At 41.2% G+C, this 22940-nt stretch overlaps 1 protein-coding gene across 1 annotated transcript in view; it reads left to right on the forward strand.

The window, feature by feature from the left end:
• Positions 1 to 22940, forward strand: part of nbas (NBAS subunit of NRZ tethering complex) — a 169007-nt gene that overhangs the window by 2018 nt on the left and 144049 nt on the right. The window contains exons 4-15 of the mRNA XM_028604439.1: positions 2257 to 2334; positions 3027 to 3074; positions 4207 to 4250; positions 9804 to 9937; positions 11304 to 11437; positions 13002 to 13100; positions 16102 to 16240; positions 16343 to 16408; positions 16515 to 16643; positions 17042 to 17105; positions 17644 to 17837; positions 19447 to 19722. Of these exons, the coding sequence (XP_028460240.1) occupies positions 2257 to 2334; positions 3027 to 3074; positions 4207 to 4250; positions 9804 to 9937; positions 11304 to 11437; positions 13002 to 13100; positions 16102 to 16240; positions 16343 to 16408; positions 16515 to 16643; positions 17042 to 17105; positions 17644 to 17837; positions 19447 to 19722 (1405 nt within the window). The remainder of the gene's footprint in view (positions 1 to 2256; positions 2335 to 3026; positions 3075 to 4206; positions 4251 to 9803; positions 9938 to 11303; positions 11438 to 13001; positions 13101 to 16101; positions 16241 to 16342; positions 16409 to 16514; positions 16644 to 17041; positions 17106 to 17643; positions 17838 to 19446; positions 19723 to 22940) is intronic.

Raw genomic sequence — 22940 nt, forward strand, 5'->3', positions numbered from 1 at the left:
TGAAAGGTTTATTTTTCCACATGCTTGGACAAGCTATAATTGAAAAAAATATGACAAAAAAAGCTAAAACAAATAGATTTTTGTCCTGGAAATGAAGTGTGCTTGTGTTTGGTCATGTTATACTGTATGAAATATTACATCATATGAGGGCATTGAATAATAATGTTTTAGCTTAGATTTAGGGCAGTATTAAATTCTTCCCTAACTAAGATTAAAAGGGAAGTTTATATGTATCTATTTGCAACAGACGTGAGTAGAACTACACTTTGGGGGAGCCTGGATAGCTCACCTGGTAGAGCGTGCGTCCCATGTACAAAGGCTCAGTCCTTGTCGCAGCGGCCACAGATTCGACTCCGACCTGTGGCCCTTTGCTGCATGTCATTCCCCCTCTCTCTCTCTCCCCTTTCAAATCTTCAGCTGTCCTATATAATAAACGCCTAACAATGCCCCAAAAAATAATCTCTTAAAAAAAAAAAAAAAGAACTAAACTTTGACAGAGACCCTGCTTGGCTTAGTTGACCTGAACTTCCTAAAATGTACTGCACAAAAGTCGTATAGACACACTCCTGTATTCAAGATGTATGTTTGTTTCACCCTGCTCTTACTGCACAGTATCTGTTGGAGCCTGTTAACAGACGGCTAGATGTGGCCTGCAATGGATTCTGTAATGCTTTAGCACCGAGGCCTGTTTATCCTCTCAGCAGGTGGTCAGCTAGCACCATCAATAACCTCGTTAAATATTTAAGAACTCCTCTAGCGATGCTCATCTCCTAGTTCTCCTTCTCTTTTTGTGGATGACAAAGGGATCAGGGATTTAATTAGACATTACCAAACAGAGTAGGCAAACTGGCCTCAACATTTTCATTTTCAACAGAAGCTTCTGGCAATTTTAGTAAGAATCAAATTTAGCTCAGCAACGAATCGAAACAAGCCGAAAACAGCAGAGATGGAAGTTTAAAAAACTCTCCACTACTTGGACACTGGGAAAATGCAGTTTGCAGAGCCGGTGAACTTTAAATATCTCAGATGTCTGTGGAAATTATTCCTCGAACCAAAAATATACGCTCTTCAGATTCACAGTTCATTAAGTGTACATTAAATAATCACTGAATAAAATAAATAAATCTAAGATTAAATAATTACTGAATAAAATAAATAAATCTGTTTTAATTTGTTTTATTTTTTATATTTATTTCAATGTAAATTACATTAAATATACTTTATTTTAATTTCATCTCATTTTTTATTTTATTATAATTAAATTCAATTATTTTCTTAATTTAACAAAATTTAATGTAACTTTGAAAATGTTTTAATATTTAATTTAGTTTGATTCAATCTTTTTTATTTTAACTTAATTTATGTAAAGTTTGGTTTTTTGAACTGAATTGTTGGGATTATTTAATTCAAGTTTAATTTAATTCAATTTTTGTATTTTTAATTTAATATTATCTAATCTAGCTCCTGTGTTAACACTTCTATGTATTGATGAATAATTAGTTTCACATTCACCGACAGACCGGTCACCTGTCAACTAGTCTTGCATTGCCAGACCCTCCCCCACAACACTGCTGAGGATGGTCTGGTTAGTCCACACAGCATTCCGGGATGGGAGAAAAACCTGCTCTGGTTTATTGGCATTTCTTTAAACCAATCACAATCGTCTTGGCCGGCGCTAAGTGCAGAGCGGAGCCACGGTGCCTCTGCAAAATAACCTCATGAAGGAACTTGTCTTGGCGGAACATGTGTACGTTCAAGGGTTGTTTTATTCATATAACCGAAAACTCAGATTGGACAGATGTCTGGATTTACCCTGCCGAGCTCTGAGAAGCAGTTTTCATAAAACGACCGGAGTTTAAAATTACAATACAAAGAAAGCGGAAGGTAACGGGACATCTGAAAAGAGTGACATTTCCGGCAGAACGAGAGCAATCCCGGAAGTGGAACGTCGTGGATATACTACCTGTCACCCAATAACTGTAGACTTGTGACAGTGAATACGCGTGATGTCATCCATAGCAACAGGGTCTATGGGTCAACCCCACTGTTTCTCTTGTGTCTGGAGATCTCCCAGTCCTTCAGTAAAAGTTGCTCTTACCAGCTTAGTTAAACGTTCTTAAGAGGAAACTCTTTGCTGGGAGCATTTTCGCCCCATTAAGAAGGACCCCCATGACGTTAAGACACTTGGTGAATATTGTTCAGCAGTTATTGATGTATTGATTTTCTGATTTGTGTGTTTGATTATGTAAACCTCAGCCCCTCCAGCTCGTCTCTGCCTCTTGGTCTTGTCCGCCTGGCCAACAAGCAGATAAACTGGCAGCTGGTGCTTGCAAGGTGACACACACACACACACACACACACACACACACACACACACACACACACACACTAAGTCTTTTTCTCTCTCTTTCTCTTTGTGATCAATACCTGAGTGTGGGATACTTTGTTGCTGACATGCACTTAGCCTTTCTCTCTTTTGGTTCATCTCCCTTTTTTCTGTGCCCTCAACCAATCATTTAATTGTACTCATTACAACAGACAAAACAAATGGAAAGGCTGTTTTTAAGTGGCTATCGATTCCACCATGTAAGACGGCGTTCTCAAATGGTGCTGCAGATGTCCATTGGTTTGATGTGCTTGATCCTTCCATTTGGTTTCTGTCTGCCCTTAACTCTCTCTCCCCTCATTTCAGTCCCTCTGCTGAAACTATCTTTGCTCTGTGTAATGCTTCCAATTATTATTGTTTTTATTCTCTGTAAGCCATCCAACAGGGGCTCTTATTCCAGTCTTTATCTCCCATCCAAACTGCCCTACTAAATACACACTCTTATCTTCCTTAATCACCCTAGATGGTCTTCATTTCATCCCCAAATTAGATAAAATAAATACAATTATAGAAAAAAATTCTGTCATCATGACATTTGTTCACTTTGATTTACTCCTCTTATCCACTACTCTCTTTGTGTTCTCTTTCATTTCTTTCTTACTCTTGTTTATTCCTCACCATTTTCTTGTTCTCTCCACAGTAATGGCAAACTGTTGGCAGTGGTTCAGGACCAGTGTGTGGAGATTAGGTAATTATTGAACTCTATCCCGCTGTTTGAGGCACTCTTTGTGCCAAAGCCTTTTTAATTAATGGGTTGCTTTATAACATCTCCCTTAAAAAAGAGCTGCAGTCTCTGCTTGTATCTAAAGATACAATACCATCAGTAACAAAACAATACATTTTATGGCATTTCAGACAACATAAAATGAATGCTAACAAATTGAAAATGTGTGTGTGTGTGTGTGTGTGTGTGTGTGTGTGTGTGTGTGTGTGTGTGTGTGTGTGTGTGTGTGTGTGTGTGTGTGTGTGTGTGTGTGTGTGTGTGTGTGTGTGTGTGTGTGTGTGTGTGTGTGTGTGTGTGTGAAAGAGACCACAGCATACATACGCATAAGTTTGTTTGTGCTCATTTTGAGTGGTTGTAATTATTTTCAGACACAAATCCAATTTCCCCCTTACACAGAGAAAATGTGCTCCCTCAGCAATGTGCTCTATTGACACGATGTAGTGCTTTAAATGGCGCAAAATAGAAATGAAAATCAACAGCAATGATGCAGGTATACAAATATGTCTTGCTCTCCAGAGGCAAACAAGAAGCAAGTTCAATGGCTGTGAAGCTTTAGTTCCACTTGACCCTCTGCATAATTGGAAGTCATTTTCATGCACATATCAATATGTAAAAACCTGAGTACGTTCCTGTTGCTCACTGCACTCAGAATTGTGTTGTGGTTGACCAGCTGTAATCGAGAGCAATCAAGTCTCTCTTCTTATGCCTCAGCTTTATAGTGTGGGTTTCTCCTGTGTCCTTTGTTCGCACCACTGTTGTTTAATCACAGAGTGTTTTATCGCCTTGCTTTATGGCATTTGTTGGTGTGAGTGGGAGTTAAGTCAGCTCAAGGCCTTATCCATTGAGCTCTGTTTAAGAGTCTGTCTAAACACTGCCTACTCTCAAGGCCCTGTCTGCTTGATCAATTGAGCTACTTCAGTTGGTAGGCCATCAGTGGCTATTATAACCCACCTCATACCAGGTCATATGAGGCTAAGAGTGTGTATGGTTGCACCCTTGGGTGTGTGTATCCTTGTCGTGCAGTGTAATGTAATGCCACTGCTTTTTCATGTTTCCTGCCCCTCTAATTCTGTCTGTGTGTGTGTTTGCTCCTCAGGTCTGTGAGAGATGACTTTGGCTCAGTCATCGGGAAGTGCCAAGGTAAGCCCCCCCCACCTGTTTTATCAATCACATAATACTATAGTTCACAACATTTTCTTTAACCTGTAGTCTTCATTTAAAGTATCTATAGTTGTGTGTGTGAGCCTGTGTTTGTTTTTACACACATACTTTGAGTTTGTTTCAAAGAGAAATATCAACCACGGTGGTTAATTGGAATGTGTGAGAGGGACTGTGAATAGCAACACAGATAATCACCCTCATCCCCTACGCTGCCACTCATTATACGCCGCCTTGTAGTGGCTGATGAGAGTGAATCTCCTCCATTGTTTGATTAGCTATTAAAATGGCCTGCTGTGTTGGCTTTAATTGCTTTAAACATGGTGACGCCCAAACTTTCTGCAAGTAAAAAATGTTTGTAATGCGGGATACAGAAAAAAATAAATTCTATTGATGTATTTTTTTTTTTTTACTTAAAGCTGCACTATTCAAAATGTTTATATTGTTTGTAATTACAAATGTTTGTAATGTAAAAGAGTTTTCACCCAACTACAGCTCCCCTCAACTCTGTGTGGAATTTAAGTGTCTTTCAGCTTAGTGTTTTGGTTTTAAGGCCCATAGTTAGCGCTGGGCGATAGGGAGAAAATCAGATATCACAATATTCATTTTTTTTTTAAGATTATTTTTGGGCTTTCCACCTTTATTTGATAGGACAGCTAGGTGAGAAAGGGGAGAGAGAGGGGGAAGACATGCAGGAAATCGTCACAGGTCGGATCCGAACCCTGGACCTCTGCGTCGAGGCATAAACCTCTCAGTATATGTGCGCCTGCTCTACCCACTGAGCCAACCCGGCCACACATATCACGACATTCTTGACCAAATACCTATCGATATCGGTATTGCGGCAATATTCTAGGGTTGACAATATTTTCACACTTAGATTTTAGATAAATAATCATCAGTAATGTGGATATAATGTCTAAGTGGGGAAAAGGCAAATAATAGAACAGCTAGAACAGTCTGGTAAGTTCAGAAAAGTACATCACTTTATTGTAATGCAGCCTTTAAAACCAGTAAAAGACAACACTTATGCCATATCATGATATTATGATATCCAAAATCTAAGACGATATCTAGTCTCATATCACGATATCGATATCATTTCGATATATTGCCCAGCCCTACCCATAGCTTTATTGTTTCGTTCCCTCTCACCACTCTCATCAACCACATTTCCAGCTGCAACATGCTGCTGCTTTTAGCAAAAAGCTCAGATAAATCAAACTGTAAATTACCTGCTCAGCACCAAACAGACAGCCGCCGTTAGCAAGTAGCTCGTGAACATAGTGGAGCATTTAAAGAGCCAGATATTTCCAGCAAGAGTTGGTGGAGACCAAAACACAGTTTTAAGAACCTTGAATATTGGACTTACGTTCATCAGGTAGACAGAAACATGACTCCTAAAGAAAGATAATGTTGCTATGACTGCTGGATGTGTAAATGTTAGCTAATGCTCATCATAAAAAAAAATTGTAAGGTGATATATTTGCATATTTAAACTAAAGGAATTATTATTATTACTGCAAATTAATTGCCTTTTTGAGGGGCTTAACATACTCAAAAACTCACCCAAATTTGCGGTCGCATCAAGACTGGTGAAAATGTACGTATTTTAAGGGTTTCGGGAATAGACGCACAAAAATGGCTCGCTAGCGCCCCTTGGAAAATTTAAATAATTGAGCCCCTGCAGTACGTTTAACGTAGACTCACGAAACTTTGTACCCATATGTAGCATGTCAAGACGTTCAAAAAGCTCATTGGAGCCATACCCTAAACCCTACAGGAAGTCCGCCATTTTGAATTGAAAGTTCGAAATTAGTGCGATTTTTTTTATTTCCACGTCATACTTTAACAAACTCCTCCTAGAGATTACATCTGATCAACTTAAAATGTGGTCTGTACCATTTTAAGACGTTAAAGATGAAAAGTTATTAAAAGAAAAACTTTTCGTCATAGGGCATGGCCGTGGCGGGGTGGCCATTTTGTGCGTTTCGCCATCGAAACAGGAAGTCGGTGTAACTTGAGTGTACATTGTCTAGTTGGCTCAAAACTTTTCAGGATTCATTAGGGTCCATCCCTCGCGTCATCTAAAGGCCGATATTCGCTCAAAGTCATAGTGCCCCCTAGTGGCAACAAGAAGTAGGCATAAAAGTCAAGGTGCTAGACTTTAACGAACTCCTCCTAGAGATTTAATCCAATGGACTTCAAATTTGGTCTGCACCATCTCAACACCTTAAAGATGAAAAGTTATTAAAAGAAAAACTTTTCGTCAAACGGTGTGGGCGTGGCGGCCATTTTGATTTTTTATCAATGAACGAAGAAGTTATTGTAACTTTAATGTACACTGTCCAGTTTGGCCGAAATTTCTCACGATTGACAAGGGTCCAGGCCTGAGGACATTTATAGGCCAAAATTGACTTTTGGTCATAGCGACAGGAAATCATCCTTATATGACAAACATCATCCGATTTACATGAAACTTATGTGTGGTCTACATGTGATACTGAGCTGCCCCCTATACTTTAACCATGCCCACTCACTCAGGCCACGCCCCCTTTCATAACATTTGAACTGTTTAAGGTAGTCTTGTGTGAGGTGTCATTGAACTCAGCAGAGAGTTCCTTCTTCATTGGTGATGGTTTGGCCTGCCCCCTATGCTGTAGCCACGCCCCCTTTCTTATAACTTATGACCCGTTTGATGTAGACCCTTGTGTGAGGTATCATTGAACTCAGCAGAGAGTTCCTTATTCATTGGTGATGGTTTGGCCCACCCCCTATGCTTAAGCACACCCCCTTTCATAACTGGTGACCCGTTTAAGGTAGAGTCTTATGTGAGGTATCAATGAACTCAGCAGAGACTTCCTTTTTTATTGGTCAAGATTTGCCACGCCACCCTTTCACAGCTAATGAACTGTATGACGTAGAGTCTTGTGTGAGGTATCATTGAACTCAGCAGGGAGTTTCCTTTTCATTGGCGACGATTTGCAGTGTCTGAGTGCCGCGCAAATGCACGGTCACAAGGAGCAGCGTCCACCGGTAACCTCGTCCAACGCTGCTTGCAGCTTTAATTATGTGTTAACAGCTTGTTGTGCTGCCCCCAAGTAGCCAAAAACAAATCAAGTCATGTTTAGAGCCACTATATGTACTACTATAATCTATTCATTTCTGACTTAAGACATCCAGTCGTAGTAGCAACAAAAAATACACTTTGGTGGACAGCAATGTAAACCAATGTCCGCAGTCTCCCCCACATATCCAACCAGAGGACACTTAATGAATTGGCTGAAAGAAACAACTAGACTGCAGCAACTTTTACCAGGATTTTTCAATATTTTTACAAAAACAAGCTATTATCACTCTATAGTGGATCACTTTAAAGAAAAAGGAAAAAAATACAAGGGTGTTCAGTTCAGTTTTGTCTTCACATCTTTTGCACATACACTCGCTCACAAACACATACACACTGCTCCAAACATCTCACAGTAACAAGAGCAAGAGCACAGTTAAAAGCCCAAAATGACACTTGGGTTTTGTTAATATTTTCTCCACTTCTTGCCTTCTTCCTTCTCCTTCTCTCTTTCTCAACATCTTTCTCACCCCTTCTCTGTCTCTCTGTCTCACACTACATTTGTTCTGCTCCGGCTAGCCGTCATTGTGTGCCGTTGTTCTAATGGTTCATAGTGTGGATAACAGTAGCCCCTGGGCGTGTATAAACCTCGGCCTCCCTCCTCTTTTTCATTCCATTTCATCTCTCCTTTTCATTTTACTTTTACTTCATTTCATTTCACGGAGATTTGTCCTAATGGATTTTGCTGTGATCCTGCCTTTAATGGCATTTGCTTTTAATGGAGGAGTGTGCGTGCGTGTGTGTGTGCTACTGCATTTCTTGCTCGTGCGTGCGCTTGTGCATACGCATCCCCCGTGCGTGAAAGCGTTCTGTGCATTCACACCTGTGTATCACTCTCTGTCTCTTTCCTCCCCCCCCCCCCCTCCTCCCTGTCAGCTCCTATTACAGTGGAGTCGTCTCCCACCCCCGTACATAATTCATAAGTGTTGAGCTCTGATAAATGCATCCGTGAGGCTTTAGATAGAAGGTTTCTATCGGGTCGTTGAGTGTAATTCTCCCCAACTTCTGCCCCCGCCATCGCTAGAAGAAAAAAAAAACCACACACAAAAAACAGGATAGGACAGTAGCATCCAATTTTCCAGCTCCCCAAAAAAAGCCATCTATGTGGAAATGGAGCCCTTTCTGCCGCATAATAACATACTGTATACAATTCATAATGGCAGCGAGATAGGAGGAGAGGCAGCATGAGAGTGAAATAGAAAAAAAAAGATAACAATAGGAACCAAAAGAAGAAGAAGAGAACAGAGGAGATGCTTGGTACCTATGGCTCTCATAATGTCTCCATGTTCTCCTTCTCAGCCGACAGTCTCAAAGGTGTGTTAAATCGCCTACTTCTCGAGGTGCTCTCTGATACTTAGGCCTTACAATTTGGGGAGCTATTATTTCTCTCAGTGGGTGCCGGATTCATTGTTTCCTCCTCCCTCTCTCTCTCTCTCTCTCTCTCCCTCTCCCTGTTTTGGCGCCTTTCTTTCTCTCATTCTCTTCCCTCTCCATGGCTGTCTCGCCTCCCACTTCTCTCCTTTGTTCTTCATTTAAAATTCTAGTCATACAATATCCGACGCCTCGGTTCGTTTGCAGTATTGCCCACCAGGGGTTGCAGCAGCGTTCCTCAGCCTGGAAATACAATACAATAAACGTCAATAACACCATTATGTGATATCAACAAAAACATAACTTCCTTTTCATACCTTTTATTGCTTAGCAGACACCGCACCCGTGGTGGGATATTATGTTTAACACTTCAATGTATGTCGTACTACTCAGCTTTCTTGTACCCAATGCACAGAGACTGTGCACAGGTCTCACCCTATTTCCCTCATACTGTTCAATATGTCATAAGCAAGTATTCAAAACAGATCTGAGGCCTGCCAGACTGCACCCAGCTCTTCCATCAGAAGAAAGTATGACAGCAAAGCCTTGAGAAAGTGCCAGCAGGCAGGGATGTGCTTTATCACAGCGATATGGTTACACTCACAGCACTGCTGAGCCAGCAGATTGGTAAAACAGTAGCCTATACTTCAATAAAAGCTGGATGTATGATCTCCGCTCTCCCCCCCCTTCCTCTCTGCCTCTCTTTTTCACGCTCTCCACCTTTCTCTCTCTCTCTCATTGCATGTGGGAAAGTGTGCGTGTGCGTCTTTGAGAAATAATTATTGAGATGTATTATTTTAGCTATGCTTCATAGATGAATTGGATAGGTCCTTACACACACTGTGTTGATGTATGGCATTAACTTCATCCTTCTTCTCCCATCTGTATTCATCATCAGCACACCACAGAACACCAGGGATTATTTGCAGAGAGAGTTCTCATCCGGTTTAATAAGAAATCCGCAGCTCTCTTGCCACTCTCTCTGTTTGGTATGAGATTTCTAGTCTTTTATTTTTTTTTTCTTTCATCTGCCGCAGTGCCAAAGGACCCAAACCCCCAGTGGCGAAGGGTGGCATGGAGCCATGACTGCACCCTGCTTGCCTATGCCGATAGCACTGGCACCGTGCGCCTTTTCGACCTCATGGGCAGCGAACTCTTCGTCATCCCGCCGGTAACCGTGCCAGTCCCCTCCTCTTTGACGTCATCAAACAACCCCATTCCCCTTTCAAGCTACCTTTTGTGTCTAAAATGTTTTTCTTGTGCATCAATCAGACGTAACTTATGGAAACTCAGCACTAACTTATCTTTTTTTTCATTTATTTCCACATTTTTCTTAGATGATTAGTTCAGCTGCAACATGTATTTATCTCATATGAATTAATGCATAAACTCTCCTTAATGTGTCATTTGAAAGAACTGTACAGCCTGATTCTGTTTTGATTAATTAAACCATCGAATAGAAATTGGAGCTTGCAGCTTCTTATCCTTACTAAATGCTAACATGCTACAGCAGATTTGGCTGTATTTGTAACTTTACAGTGACACAGTTATGAGGGAATCAGACATCCACAATCTTGGCTCCAGAGACTGGTTGGGTTATACGCTTTTCTTTCACATTTATTGGGCACTTTGAGCTGCCTGTCACCTTTTTTAAAGAAAACATGTCAGACACCCACTCTTTGTCTGTCAGGCCTGCTTTCTTCATTCATTGTCTCATCTCTCTTTCTTCTTCCCCATTTGCTCATAGTGTCCCACTCTTTCCTTCTTCATCTTCATCACCTCCTCCTCTCTTTAATTTTTCACATGAGTGCTGCTCTCTAGATTCGCCTCTCCTTCCCTCCTCAAGCATGTCTCTCATTCTTGCATGTCTGTCTCTCAGTAGCTCTCCTCATGCTGCCATTTCAAGTATGCCGTTCCCCCTCCCTTTATTGCCCTCTGTGTGCTACATATTATCATTCCTCCATTTCTATCCGTCATTTCTTCCGTTTCTCTAGTCGCCCTGTCAGAGCGCAGACACTTGTCCTTTCACCCCAGCCATCTCTTCATTCCTTTAGTGCAACTCTACTTTGTTATGTATCTAAAGTATGTGTGTTTGCACACTTACACCAGCACCCCCCAGCCCCGCTGTGTTGTTTCTCTTGTTTGTCACCGTTAAGTGCACAAACCGGTGACTTGCTGCTATTTCTGGAGGTTAAAAAAACATTAATTTGACAGAAAGTATGCATAGATGAGTTTGTTTTTTTAAATTTGTTTCCCTACCTCCCTTATCTCTCTTTCACTTGTTTTGTCTCTTATCTTTTGTTCCCTGCATTCCATGTCTCATCATTTTCTTTCTTAATCTTTTTTTTTCTGTCTATTTTATATTCTTTAACAATTGCCGCTGTTGTCACGTATCTTTGTTGTTTGATCTGTAAAAATTTGGTGGGGGCATAAAATCATAGATAATAATACATATTTCTTTTGATTTCCTCTACCATTTACTTCAGTCACTTTCACACCGCCGCTGACTCTTCTTTCTCATCTCTGTCTTGTACCAGGCGGTGAGTTTTCCTGGGGATTTCAGTTGTGCAGTGGCGGGCCTGATCTTTCTGAAGTACACAGCCAGCGCCCAGTGGTCAGCCGAGCTGCTTGTTATCACATACGGTGGCGGGCTCAAGAGTTACCTAGTCAGGTGAGAGACTCCTTGTTTATGATAGGCTCGGTGGTCTGAAACTCCGGCCCAATTACTTCCTTTTCTGCCTCCTTCCAAAACTCACCGTAAATCAGATAACCAACGCATTTAAAGAGACGAGAAGAACGAGGAAGCAGGTCGAAATCTACACACACAATAACGACATACTGTCACTGTATATATATTTAAATACACACAAGAAAATTGATTTTATAGCTGTCCCATTTCTGGAGATTTTCTCAGATGCTTTAGTATCATCTGATTTAAATGCATGCACTGTATACACTAACCTTTCTAGGACTCGACACCCTATTTGTGGTAAGATTTGATGCTGCATGCTTGTCTATGTGTAAACATTAGGGGGAGTGATGCCTCTCTTTGCATAGCAATTCCCCTACTTGCCAATCCAAATACACATTTTGAATATTTGATTAATGACATCTGATTTTGTGCAATGAGTCTGCGTGTGTGCTTTCCTCATGGCTGCCTGCACCTTCCCTATCAATTTAGCATTATTATTTAATATGGCATTATTTTACAGATTTCCCATTTCATTCTGTATGATTGCTGCTGTCGCAATAAGCCTTGGTGTGCTGACACTCCAAGACACGGAGTGAGATTGTGCATGTGTGTTGAATCTCGATCAGACGACGTCCTGCGCATGACTTTCCTTCAGTTCTGTGTGCACAGAGGAAAATGCTGATTTACTTTTCTATTACAGGCAGATAAAGTGTGTGTGTGTGTGTGTGTGTGTGTGTGTGTGTGTGTGTGTGTGTGTGTGTGTGTGTGTGTGTGTGTGTGTGTGTGTGTGTGTGTGTGTGTGTGTGTGTGTGTGTGTGTGTGTGTGTGTGTGTGTGTGTGTGTGTGTGTGTGTAATTAAGACGTGCGAGACATTTGCTCCATATTTACTCTGAGGGTGCTGGTTTGTTTTTGAAGGTTCATTTTCAGAATGGATCTCACACTCACTCCTTTTCATATGACTGCATTCCAATATTTTTGCTCAAACACTTTGAATTAGAATTTCAGAATTATAGCTGAGGCTTGACAGTAAGTAATCTCTCTTACTCTCTCTCTTGGTCTGTGCCAGCACTTCTTTATGTGTGTGTTTGCGCACACACACACACACACACACACACACACACACACACACACACACACACACACACACACACACACAGAGACGCTTTACGGTGGCATAAACACCTAAACTTCTGGAGGGAGTTGAACTGTGTTGTACTCTTTCTTTCCTCCTTTTCTTTTCCTTCTCTGCGTGCAGTTTCCACTGCAGGGAAACATTTCCCCAAAGAGATATGCCCACACAAATTACACGACGTCTCCTCTAGTACCAATCTAATTTAGATTGCCCACTTAAATTAGATTATATATTTTGCCATGTTTCATTTTGATTGCAGCTGGGATTTAAATTGCTCTGTCATCTTTCCCAAAACAGCTTTGTCGCACCATTAACATTTTGCACACGAGTGTTCATGTTTTGATTGTTTATGTGCCAGAGTTTAATTATCAGTGGCTTGTCTTATGACCAACCTCTCCCTCTCTCTCTTAGTGTGGGGACCAATCAGAACTTCCAAGAGAACCACAGCTTCAGTTTCTCCGCTCACTACTCCCACGGCATCACCTCTGCTATTTACCACCCTGGCCACCGGTAAGTTAGTTGTTGCCAACAATCCAACACCTTTTTAACCTCAAGCTCACACCAGGATAGACACTAACAGATTACATTAAAAAGAAAAAGGAGCCAACAACGCATTTTGCATGTTGCTTCATTAGAATTGCTTTTTGCTTGATTGCCATCAGGTGTGTCTTTTAAAGGCGACTCACTTTTTCGGTGCTTGTGCACATACATGTGGGCATCGGGAGTGCCTACCAACCCACAAACTGTGAAATAAGACAACCCAGTCAGTTTTTCAGGGGCTGCCTAGATCAGAAAACATGGGATTCAACAAGCCATTCAGATTTGGCTCCACCCACAGCTTGAGAACTTGTGCTACGCGTGCATTGAGAACTACTTTGCAAAGGTGCGTCGTGTTTTTCTCACAAGCCAATCAGAACAGAGTGGGCTTTTCTTTTTTTTCTTTTTTTTTAAGAGACAGACGCTAAAACAGAGCATTTCAGACACAGGGTGAATACAGGTATATTCAAACGGACAGTATAAGAAAAATTATGTGTTTTTTTAACATTAGCATGTAAACATGTTCTAGTAGACCGCTGAAATAAAAAAATAAAAAGTTAAAACGAGCACGTCACCTTTAAATAATCCGGTGCTGATTAGCCGAGAATTCAACAGGTTTACATTCCCCACTACAAATGCCTTTCAAAACGTCATCAATAGCAAGGAAGTAGGCAATAGCAACTATAATTAGACTGTACAAAATTAGATAGATATTACATTTCCATTTCCATAAGATAATGAAATACAATTAAGTTGAGTACAACAGAGGATGAGTAGACCCAGAATGCATACATTGTCATTAGATACCACAAATATCATAAAGTGCATGAAGTACATGAATATCCCCAAAATAAAATACATATCAAATCAAAAACAATAGAAAATATACATTAGAAGAAAAAGGATACTATACATAACACATAATACATTATATTACATTACAAAAGTATAATGTAGGTTAGACATACAAGCTAAACAATTTTTTTTGATGACTCATTTAACCTATGTGGCTCCAAGGGGTTGAGAGTATCCAATATGCTTCCCTTTTTAATAACTGATTTAATTTATGATATTGCCAGCCCTAGGGTTTAGAGTGACTTTCTAAATAATAGAATATAGTTAAATATTTAAAAAAAGCATGTATCTTTTAATCTATCATTGGCAGCGTAAATAATGGCTGCCGCATTCACTTGACAACCTTAGTGATTTGTATTTTCTCTTGTGGCCTCCACAGTCTGAGCCTTCTTTTATTACAACAGTGTTTCATCAAGAGTGTTGTTCATACATTTATATTCAAACATCTTGAGACATCCTCATAACTCCTTTGAATCAATTTTCATCCTTAAACCCATTTTCAGATGATGCTAGACGATGCCATGTACATCTCAAATATCTGAATTTGGAAGTGGCTGTGTGATTTCAAACGCTTTCATCATTTGACATCTAGGGGCAATATGAGTATACGCCAACGTGTCGTCAATACGCTCATAAATATGTATTATATTGATCTCTGTGCTACAACATAATGTGAATTTACTGAATTACAGATAACTTAGTGAAACTTCATTTTACCATTTTTAAAATTGAAAATTTGCTTTGCAGACAGCTTGTACAGTTAAAACACGTGTTAACAGAACCACATAATGAAATGTGTACCATAAATATCAGTTGGGAACAACCGAAAACAAAGAAGAAATACGAGGCTCTTATGCAGACATTCTTGCACAGGCATAATGTTACATTATGGAATGGGGCCAATTGTCTTACTCTGGAATAAGTCAACCAATCACTTTAATGCAACCTGCAGGAATTGACTATAGCAGTCTAAAATGTCCTTGGCCCTCCGGACCACATAGCATTCAAAGGTTTCGGTTAATTATGTCTGGCTCACACCCGTGACCTTACTGTTTTCACCACGCTTCCCCAGTCTGCCCAAACCAGATTTAGTTTGGCCGGTGAAGCTTGGTTTGGCAGCTTGATGGATTTTGGCAGCTACTGTCCAGTGTTTGCCAAGTGATAGATGAGATGAAACTTTAATGATCCCTGTGTGAAAACTGGGTCAGCAACAGAAGGAATAGCATAGAGGTAAAAAAAAAAAAAAAAAAAGGCAAGGTGAGTAGCTGGGTATGAAATAATAATTTCAAAAGCTGAACATACAGATGAAAATAGTATATAATGATGAAGATATAACATGTTCAGGTTCAAGCAGACACTATGGAAGTGTTTACCAGCGACAGTTTGAAATTACGTGTCACATAGATGGGATTACAAATACTCACAAATGTTTCCAGATGTGCATTTAGACATTGTGATCTTCTCATTACTATTACCATAGAGTTAATATACTGTATATACATGTATATGCAGATGTGCATCAGGAATGTGAGAAGTAGTCTTAAAAAATCTGTTTCAATGAAACCTTATATCATAGTACACAGAGAAAGTGGCTTATATCAGACGTGAGGTTTTATATTAACTTAAAATAATTTGCTTACAATCAGTTTATAAACTCACTCTCAGCTTTTGCCTCTTACTAAATGTCCAACTTCTCTGCACCAGGGGGCAGTGTTGAGCTGGACAGCACGGCTTCATCCATCCTAGCCCAAGAGTTCCTCATCCTTGTCCCATCTGTTCTGTTTCATTGCAATGAGAGGCCCACAGATCACTGTGGTCATTGTGGTATTGTTTGTGTTTTAAAAAAAAAACATTGATTCCAGCCAGATTTTTATCTCTGATAGATTACTTTTTTTTAATTCACTACTTTCCTAAATGGCACTTCAGTAGTGAGAAAACTCACCGATACCCTGACTTGAACCCAGGATGAGGTGACCTCCTTAATTGATCTGTCAGGAGGACAATCAGGGAGGTGGTAATTGTGTGTGTGTGTGTGTGTGTGTGTGTGTGTGTGTGTGTGTGTGTGTGTGTGTGTGTGTGTGTGTGTGTGTGTGTGTGTGTGTGTGTGTGTGTGTGTCAGATTGCTGCTAGTAGGAGGCTGTGAGTCGGGGGACGACTGTACGTCCAAGGCCTCTTGTTATGGGATTACAGCCTGGAGGACTCTGTCTGGATCGCCCCACTACAAACAGGTCACCAGCTACGAGGACGATGTCAGCGCGGTGAGGACACTACACACACGTTCATGCACAAGTTATAGTTATTCATGCGGTATCTAACACACACACGCTAAATATTCCCATTATATTCTCTGTGTCTGTTAGAATCAGAAGAGAGGTTTCTTCAAGATCCCCAGCTTCAGATTTTTTTCCAGACAGGGAGATGAGAAGGTACCACAGCTCTCTTCTATTTGTCTCTTTCTTAATTAGAATGTTAAAGCCTAATGGCAAGTATCTGGCCAAAAACATTTTGTGTGTGTGCACGTGTAATGTCCAGGACGGTGTATTCCGCATGAGCCTGAGCCCCGATGGCACCCTGCTGGCTGTCATCCACTTCTCTGGTCGCCTGTCTCTCTGGGACGTTCCCTCCCTCAAACAGAGGGCCACATGGAGCCAAGACCAACAGGTACGCCTCTAAGCTGCTTGTGTTTGTGTGGGTGTATGCTGAATAAACCTGTGTGCATTGCAGTTGCGTGTGCTGGTATATTTTATTTGTGCATTAGATGCTTGACTGAATGTTTTAATGTAATCTCTGGTCTCTGTGTGTGTGTGTGTGTGTGTGTGTGTGTGTGTGTGTGTGTGTGTGTGTGTGTGTGGGGGGCGATGTTTTACTTGCAGGATGTTTTACTGATGTATGCAGCGGGTGTGTGTATGTTCTTCTTCATCGCCTGGTCTGTGCTGGAAAAGCTACTGTGTATGCGTGCTGTAAGTGTAAACAGGGTTAGTAGATTAATTTCTCTCCCCCCCCCTTCTTCTTCTCCTCTCTTCCTCTTCGGTCCCACCATCCTTCGGTGCTCCCCGCAGCCAGGATTTGAGGATATCAACCCAGAGTGGAAGACATCGCTGGAGAGAAGGAAGAAAATAAAAGGTACTTTGGCCCGAAGGGCTAAAGAGAGCCGACTTTGTTGCTGACACAGCAGTGCACACTGGATACAATTTAATGATCTTTGACATGTCTTATTCTCTGAATTATACAGTTATTTAGACTACATACATCCATATGGTGTCTGCCAAGGCCAGAAGATGTTTTCCTCCTTCACAGTGTCCATGCTTGTTTTGAGTGTGTTTCTGTGCTTGTGCAGTTGTCTGTGTGTATGCCTGTTTATGCAGCTTTACAGTCTTTTTTTTTTGACAGTTTTGGGCCAGTTGGGATAACCGCAATGACAGCTTGTGTAAGCAATAATCTGTGCTAGTCTTCATCTCATGCGTGACAAGTGATGAATATGTCCACATGTGTAAATATGTCTTGGAGAAGGAAACCAATTCAAAAAAAGTTATTGGGGATGAGAGTATATGATCCCCAAAGCATGTTCAAGCAATGTTTTAATACACATCTCTATCAGCTTTGTTCCCCCGTCCTCTGGTCCACATTTTTAAAACGTATCTCTCTCCATTACCTGTCCCAGATAAAGAACAGTACTACCCGCTGGTTGATGTAAGCTGGTGGAGTGACATTGTGTTGATTCTGGCTCGCTGCTCCGGCTCCGTCACCGTGTCATCCGTCAGGACACTGCGCAACCTGCTGGGGAAATCCTGCGAATGGTTCGAGCCCTCACCTCGAGTCACCGCGGCACACGACGGGGGCTTCCTCAACTTGGAGGTAAATGTCAAGATAGCTGTATGCGTATGTGGTTAGGTAAACAGATAGAGGGACTTTGTAAGTTAACTCATGTAAGCATCTTTAAGCGCTAGTCAAACATCATAGATGTTGGCCTTCTGGGCCTTTAAAGGCATATTGTGGAATACAATTTTCCATCCTTTTATCCATTTTCTAAACTGCCAATTCAGTTCAAGGCCGCACAGGGCTAGAGCTTGGCCCACCACTAGGTGAGAAAGGGGCACTAAAAATATATGTATATCCCATAAATATCCCCACACTCTATTATGGGGATGTCCATTCTTTTGTTTTAATTATTAAATATTTAAAATGAAAGCTCTGTTAAATCAATGTGTGCATTGATTTATGATGGATCCTTTAGAGAGAGAGAGAGAGAGAGAGAGAGACCAACTTTCTGGAAAGGTTTCATCAGCATGGAGTGGGGGCTGGTGCCTGTGTAGCTATATCTAAAGCTGAGGGTTTGTGTTAAAATGACTTTGAGCATTGGGCTTATGCTGTGTGTACCACCTCCACAGATGTGGAATAATGTGACCTTGTGTGTTTAGGATGATTACATTTGCATCTGTGTGTGTGTGTGTGTGAGATGAGTGTATTAGTGCAGCACTATGGAAGCTGCCTCAGCTCCTCATTGATTAAGGCGCTCAATGCTTTACAGGTGCTAAATGTTTCATTCACCCTGGCTGGGAGCCCCTCTGCTGGAGGCTAGCATTTTTCTCTAGTGAGCTAAAACCCAGATGGAATCACTAAAAATATGAGGATGATGAAGCATGCAGGTGAAAAATGGGCAAAGAATATTCCCCCCAACTGAGGCAATCAAAAAAACTAGAGGACAAGACAAGTTGGAGAAAGTACTCTGGACAGCTTGGATTTAGATTTTTATTGAGCAGCTTGACCTTGCTGCTGTTTTGTTTTTTTTAGACCGCCTGCTTATCTGGCATGAGAGTGTTAAATTAATTGTGTTTACCAGCTTAAGCACAGCTAGATGTAAACTGTGCTGTATTGCATTCCACGCATCATTTTTCATTCATCACTTTGTGCTGGCAAAGAAGTGTCATCAGAAAGTCATTCTGGGCAAAGGCTGTAAATCTGACCCTTGAGTCGCAATCATCAGGAATGGTTATTCTTCTGTTTTGCAGCCCTCACTTGGACCAACAAGACAGATGTATTTTTATGTGATGTGACAACTGCGGCTTTATGATCACATCTAAGACGTATGTTAGCAGTATAATTCAATTTTTTTTTTAGATTATTTTTTGGGGCTTTTTCGGCCTTTATTTTTCATAGGACAGCTGAAGACATGAAAGGGGAGAGAGAGGGGGAATGACATGCAGCAAAGGGCCGCAGGTCGGAGTCGAACCCCGGGCCCGCTGTGTCGAGGAGAAAACCTCTATATATCGACGACTGCTCTACCAACTGAGCTACCTGGGTGCCCAATCAAAGTTATCTTTAAATCACTTGTGTATTTTGTGTTTCCCTTCATTTCATTTTCATTTTCACCATCATTTCTGAATTCCTCTGCTTCCATCCTTAACGTTTGTCGTCTCTCCGTTAACCTCCATCCCATTCTTAACGCTATATTTATTATCCACAGTGTGAGGTGAAGCTGGCTCAGAAGCGTGGGCGCCTGGAGAGCAAACTGAGCGGCGGGCCCAGTGAGGATGAGGAGGGCGATGATGGCGGAGACTCTGACTCAGACGATGAGTCCTCAGCCAAAGCCCGCTACTTTGGCTACATCAAGCAGGGCCTGTATTATGTGACAGAGATGGAACGGTTCGCCCCGCCACGCAAACGCCCCCGCACCGTAATCAAGAACTACCGTCTGGTCAGCCTGAGGTCAACCACACCAGAGGAACTGTACCAGAGGAAGGTAGGCTTGTAAATCACTGGAGTATTAGTATTCATCTTCACCTGCTGATGCTTATCCTTATCCTTACTCTCTTGAAGCACCAAACTCATGCATCTGGTTAATAAGGGCAGTAACTTTGCATTTTGTCTCCAGAATGTGCTATACAGGTAAAAGCTTCTGTCAACATTGGCCGGATCAAAACTAAATTTGTAAAAGGGATGCAGATAACTTCATTGGAGTCCTACTTTTGGTTTTAAAGACCTTCTTCCAAGCCTATCTCCATGTCACATTTTGTGTTTGAAAAATCAAATTTAGAAAGTGCTGGATCAGATAAAGGGAGAATAATGAAACCCCTGTATAGCTGCGGTTTAACATTGGCTACTCTGTTGTTCTGTTGCATAGTTTTCTGTATATTCTAACCATTCTGATGACCACCATGATCCAGGAACTCTAGGAAATGGTTAGCACTGAAGACATTTAAGGATGTGTGTTTTTTGACTTTACTAGAGGCACAGTTCTTGGGACAGTGGTCGGTCGGTCAACCACTTTGGTCCAGACTGAAATATCCCTACAACTATCAGATGAATTGCCATGGAATTTTGTACAATCATGTATGATCCCCATAGGATGAATCCTTATGACTTTGGTGTTCCCCTGACTTTTCCTCCGGTGCCACCATGAGGTTGACATTTGTGATTTTCTCAACAACTATTGAATGGATTGTCACGAAATTTGGTCCCTGCATTCATGTTCCCCACCGGGTGAAATTGTAATCACTTTGGTGATCTATTCACTTTTCATCCAGCGCCATCATCAGGTCAAAACTTCACTTAGTCTGATACTTTTGGAATTACCAAATCCCTGCAAAAGTAATGACATTGCCATTGCCCTCAGTTGTTCTTGTCCTTAGCGCTATTTAGCAAATGTTACCATGCTAACATGCACACCGTGCCTATGTACAGCCTTCCGGAGCTGCTAGCAGTAGTCTTTGAGGTTTGAGTGAATAGCCAGTTGGTTGATTTACTATGATGCTTAGTGGAAAAGTCCCATCACAGTATTCATATTTCATAACGTATACATAATTTGTGTGATCAGTCTAGAAAGGTGCTTTTATTTGACAGTTCAGGTCGCATTTGCAGTAGGAGTACTCAGAATGAGGTAGTATATCTCATTCTGAAAGTCGCAATGAAGAGTCACATTCTGCTACTGTTTACTTATTCATTGGCGCACACAAACAAAATTCGTATGTGCTTAGGTGATAAAATCTTTCGTCAGTGCTCATGCCCTCATGTTTGGATTTGAATGTTCTTTTAGCTCAGAAATTCCAGAGCTGACATGCAATTCTCTGCCTCACGCAGTGTTATAAATTCATTTTTGCAAAGAAATGGATATTACCTATTTAATATTTCAAAGATACTCCATTCCTAATTCTACCACCCATTTTGTAAGGCTTTTATCATATGCAAAGTGATACATGAGTCACATTTGCCTCACTGCAATGCCAGTAATCATTTTTTAAGATCATTCGTCAATTCTCTTCAATGGCGGATATCACATTTACCATGAAGGTCTTAATTTCTTTTGGCTGCTTAATTTAGCAGCAACTGAAGGATGTCACATGAATCCGTTTGGTCACTGACTGAATTATAACAGGATGATCTGCAAAATTGGTTTCTGACTAAATAAATCCTGTGCCAGCTCAGTGAAGTGCTGTGGTTGTGTGGGCTTTAGCTCCAGAGTGCTGTTGAGGAGAAATGAAAACCAAGCAAGATGTTCAGTCTGCTTTAAGGCGATTTCTCAGTCCCAGGGGTTTCTCTGAAATGCTAATTGCTTCATTAGAAATATGGCTGTTGTTGCTCCTTGCTACAAATTGCAGCAGAGGCAACAACATGCTCTGTCATAAAGCACACTATCGGCTCTCAACGGTCCCAAGTTTTAGCATGGTTCATCAGTCATTTTTATGACCCATCATCTACTTCCTTCTTCATCATTGTCATCATCATTAGAAACCATTTGTCATTGCCATCAATCCTAACAGTGGAGAGTTACAAAGTAATATATCATTATTATCTCTTTGTAACACTTGGTACCTGCGGCACTTCCCCAGCTGGTGATTTCCTGTTGGAATAGTTTTTTTTTTTTTCTATTCACATGTACTACATGTGAGGAGTGAAGTGGGAGGATGGGTGGCTGTGTTGTCTGCATGTGTAAGTGTGTTTGTGTATGTGTGTACATATTGTCTGTGTCAGGGCCTACATATTGCTTGTGGTATATTTGAACAGGTTGACCTTTCCACACTTCACACGCAGAAATCATCAGAATGATCTGATCTCTCCTCAGAGATACACCTCAGTTGAGGTGTGTAGTCCAGTTGACTGTGAATAGACTAGAACAAGTGATTTCGGGTTATTTCCTCAAGTCAGCCTCTTCATGTGTTGAGGAGTTTGATGATGCGATTGGTGGCCTAACCCTGCCTGAGTGAGTAGCACACTGGCAGGGCTGCTAACAGTTTTATTAGCTGAATCCAGTGGGAGAAGCAAGCAGTTTTTGATGTCCTCCTACATGAGGTTTTACTGTGTGGGGTTCTTATTGCCCTCAAGGAACCACAGTCTGGCTAATGTGTTGATTTGTACTCCTACACAGAAAGAGATGGATACTGTGTGTGTGTGTGTGTGTGTGTGTGTGTGTGTGTGTGTGTATGTGTCAGTCCGTGCGCTTGAACACATGTACCTTCACACACATTGAGTGGGCCTGCATAGACTGAGGCGTCATGATGTTGTTGGATCAAATCATTTTTTCGAGACATTTATATGACACAAAACCTCTTTTAGCTTCACTATGTGTTAACATCTAAGCGCGTTGGGCCATTAGTAGTAGTAGTTTTGAGATAAATGCTACCATTAGCAAGCTAACATGCTCACAATGACTATTCTGAGGTTAATCCTGAGGTTAATCCTGTTCTGCTCAATACATCCATGTGCTAGGCAGATGTTATGTTAATCATGTTCAATTTTTGAAATTGTCCACTACTTTTAATACACAATTAATACATTTACTACCAGCCTCAGCATGCCAAGTAGCATATTTTAGCATGCTAACACACTAAAGTAAGATCAGAGCCGGTCTACGGAGAGCCTTTTCACTCCCTATTTAGCCCCATTGTACAAAATGTTGTTGCAGTTCCACCAGAGTTCCACTGGGGGTGATCGCAGGTGAGTGCAAAATGAATGGGACTCTAT

This window comes from Perca flavescens, chromosome 18, assembly GCF_004354835.1.
Source record: "Perca flavescens isolate YP-PL-M2 chromosome 18, PFLA_1.0, whole genome shotgun sequence".
Classification (NCBI taxonomy): domain Eukaryota; kingdom Metazoa; phylum Chordata; class Actinopteri; order Perciformes; family Percidae; genus Perca; species Perca flavescens.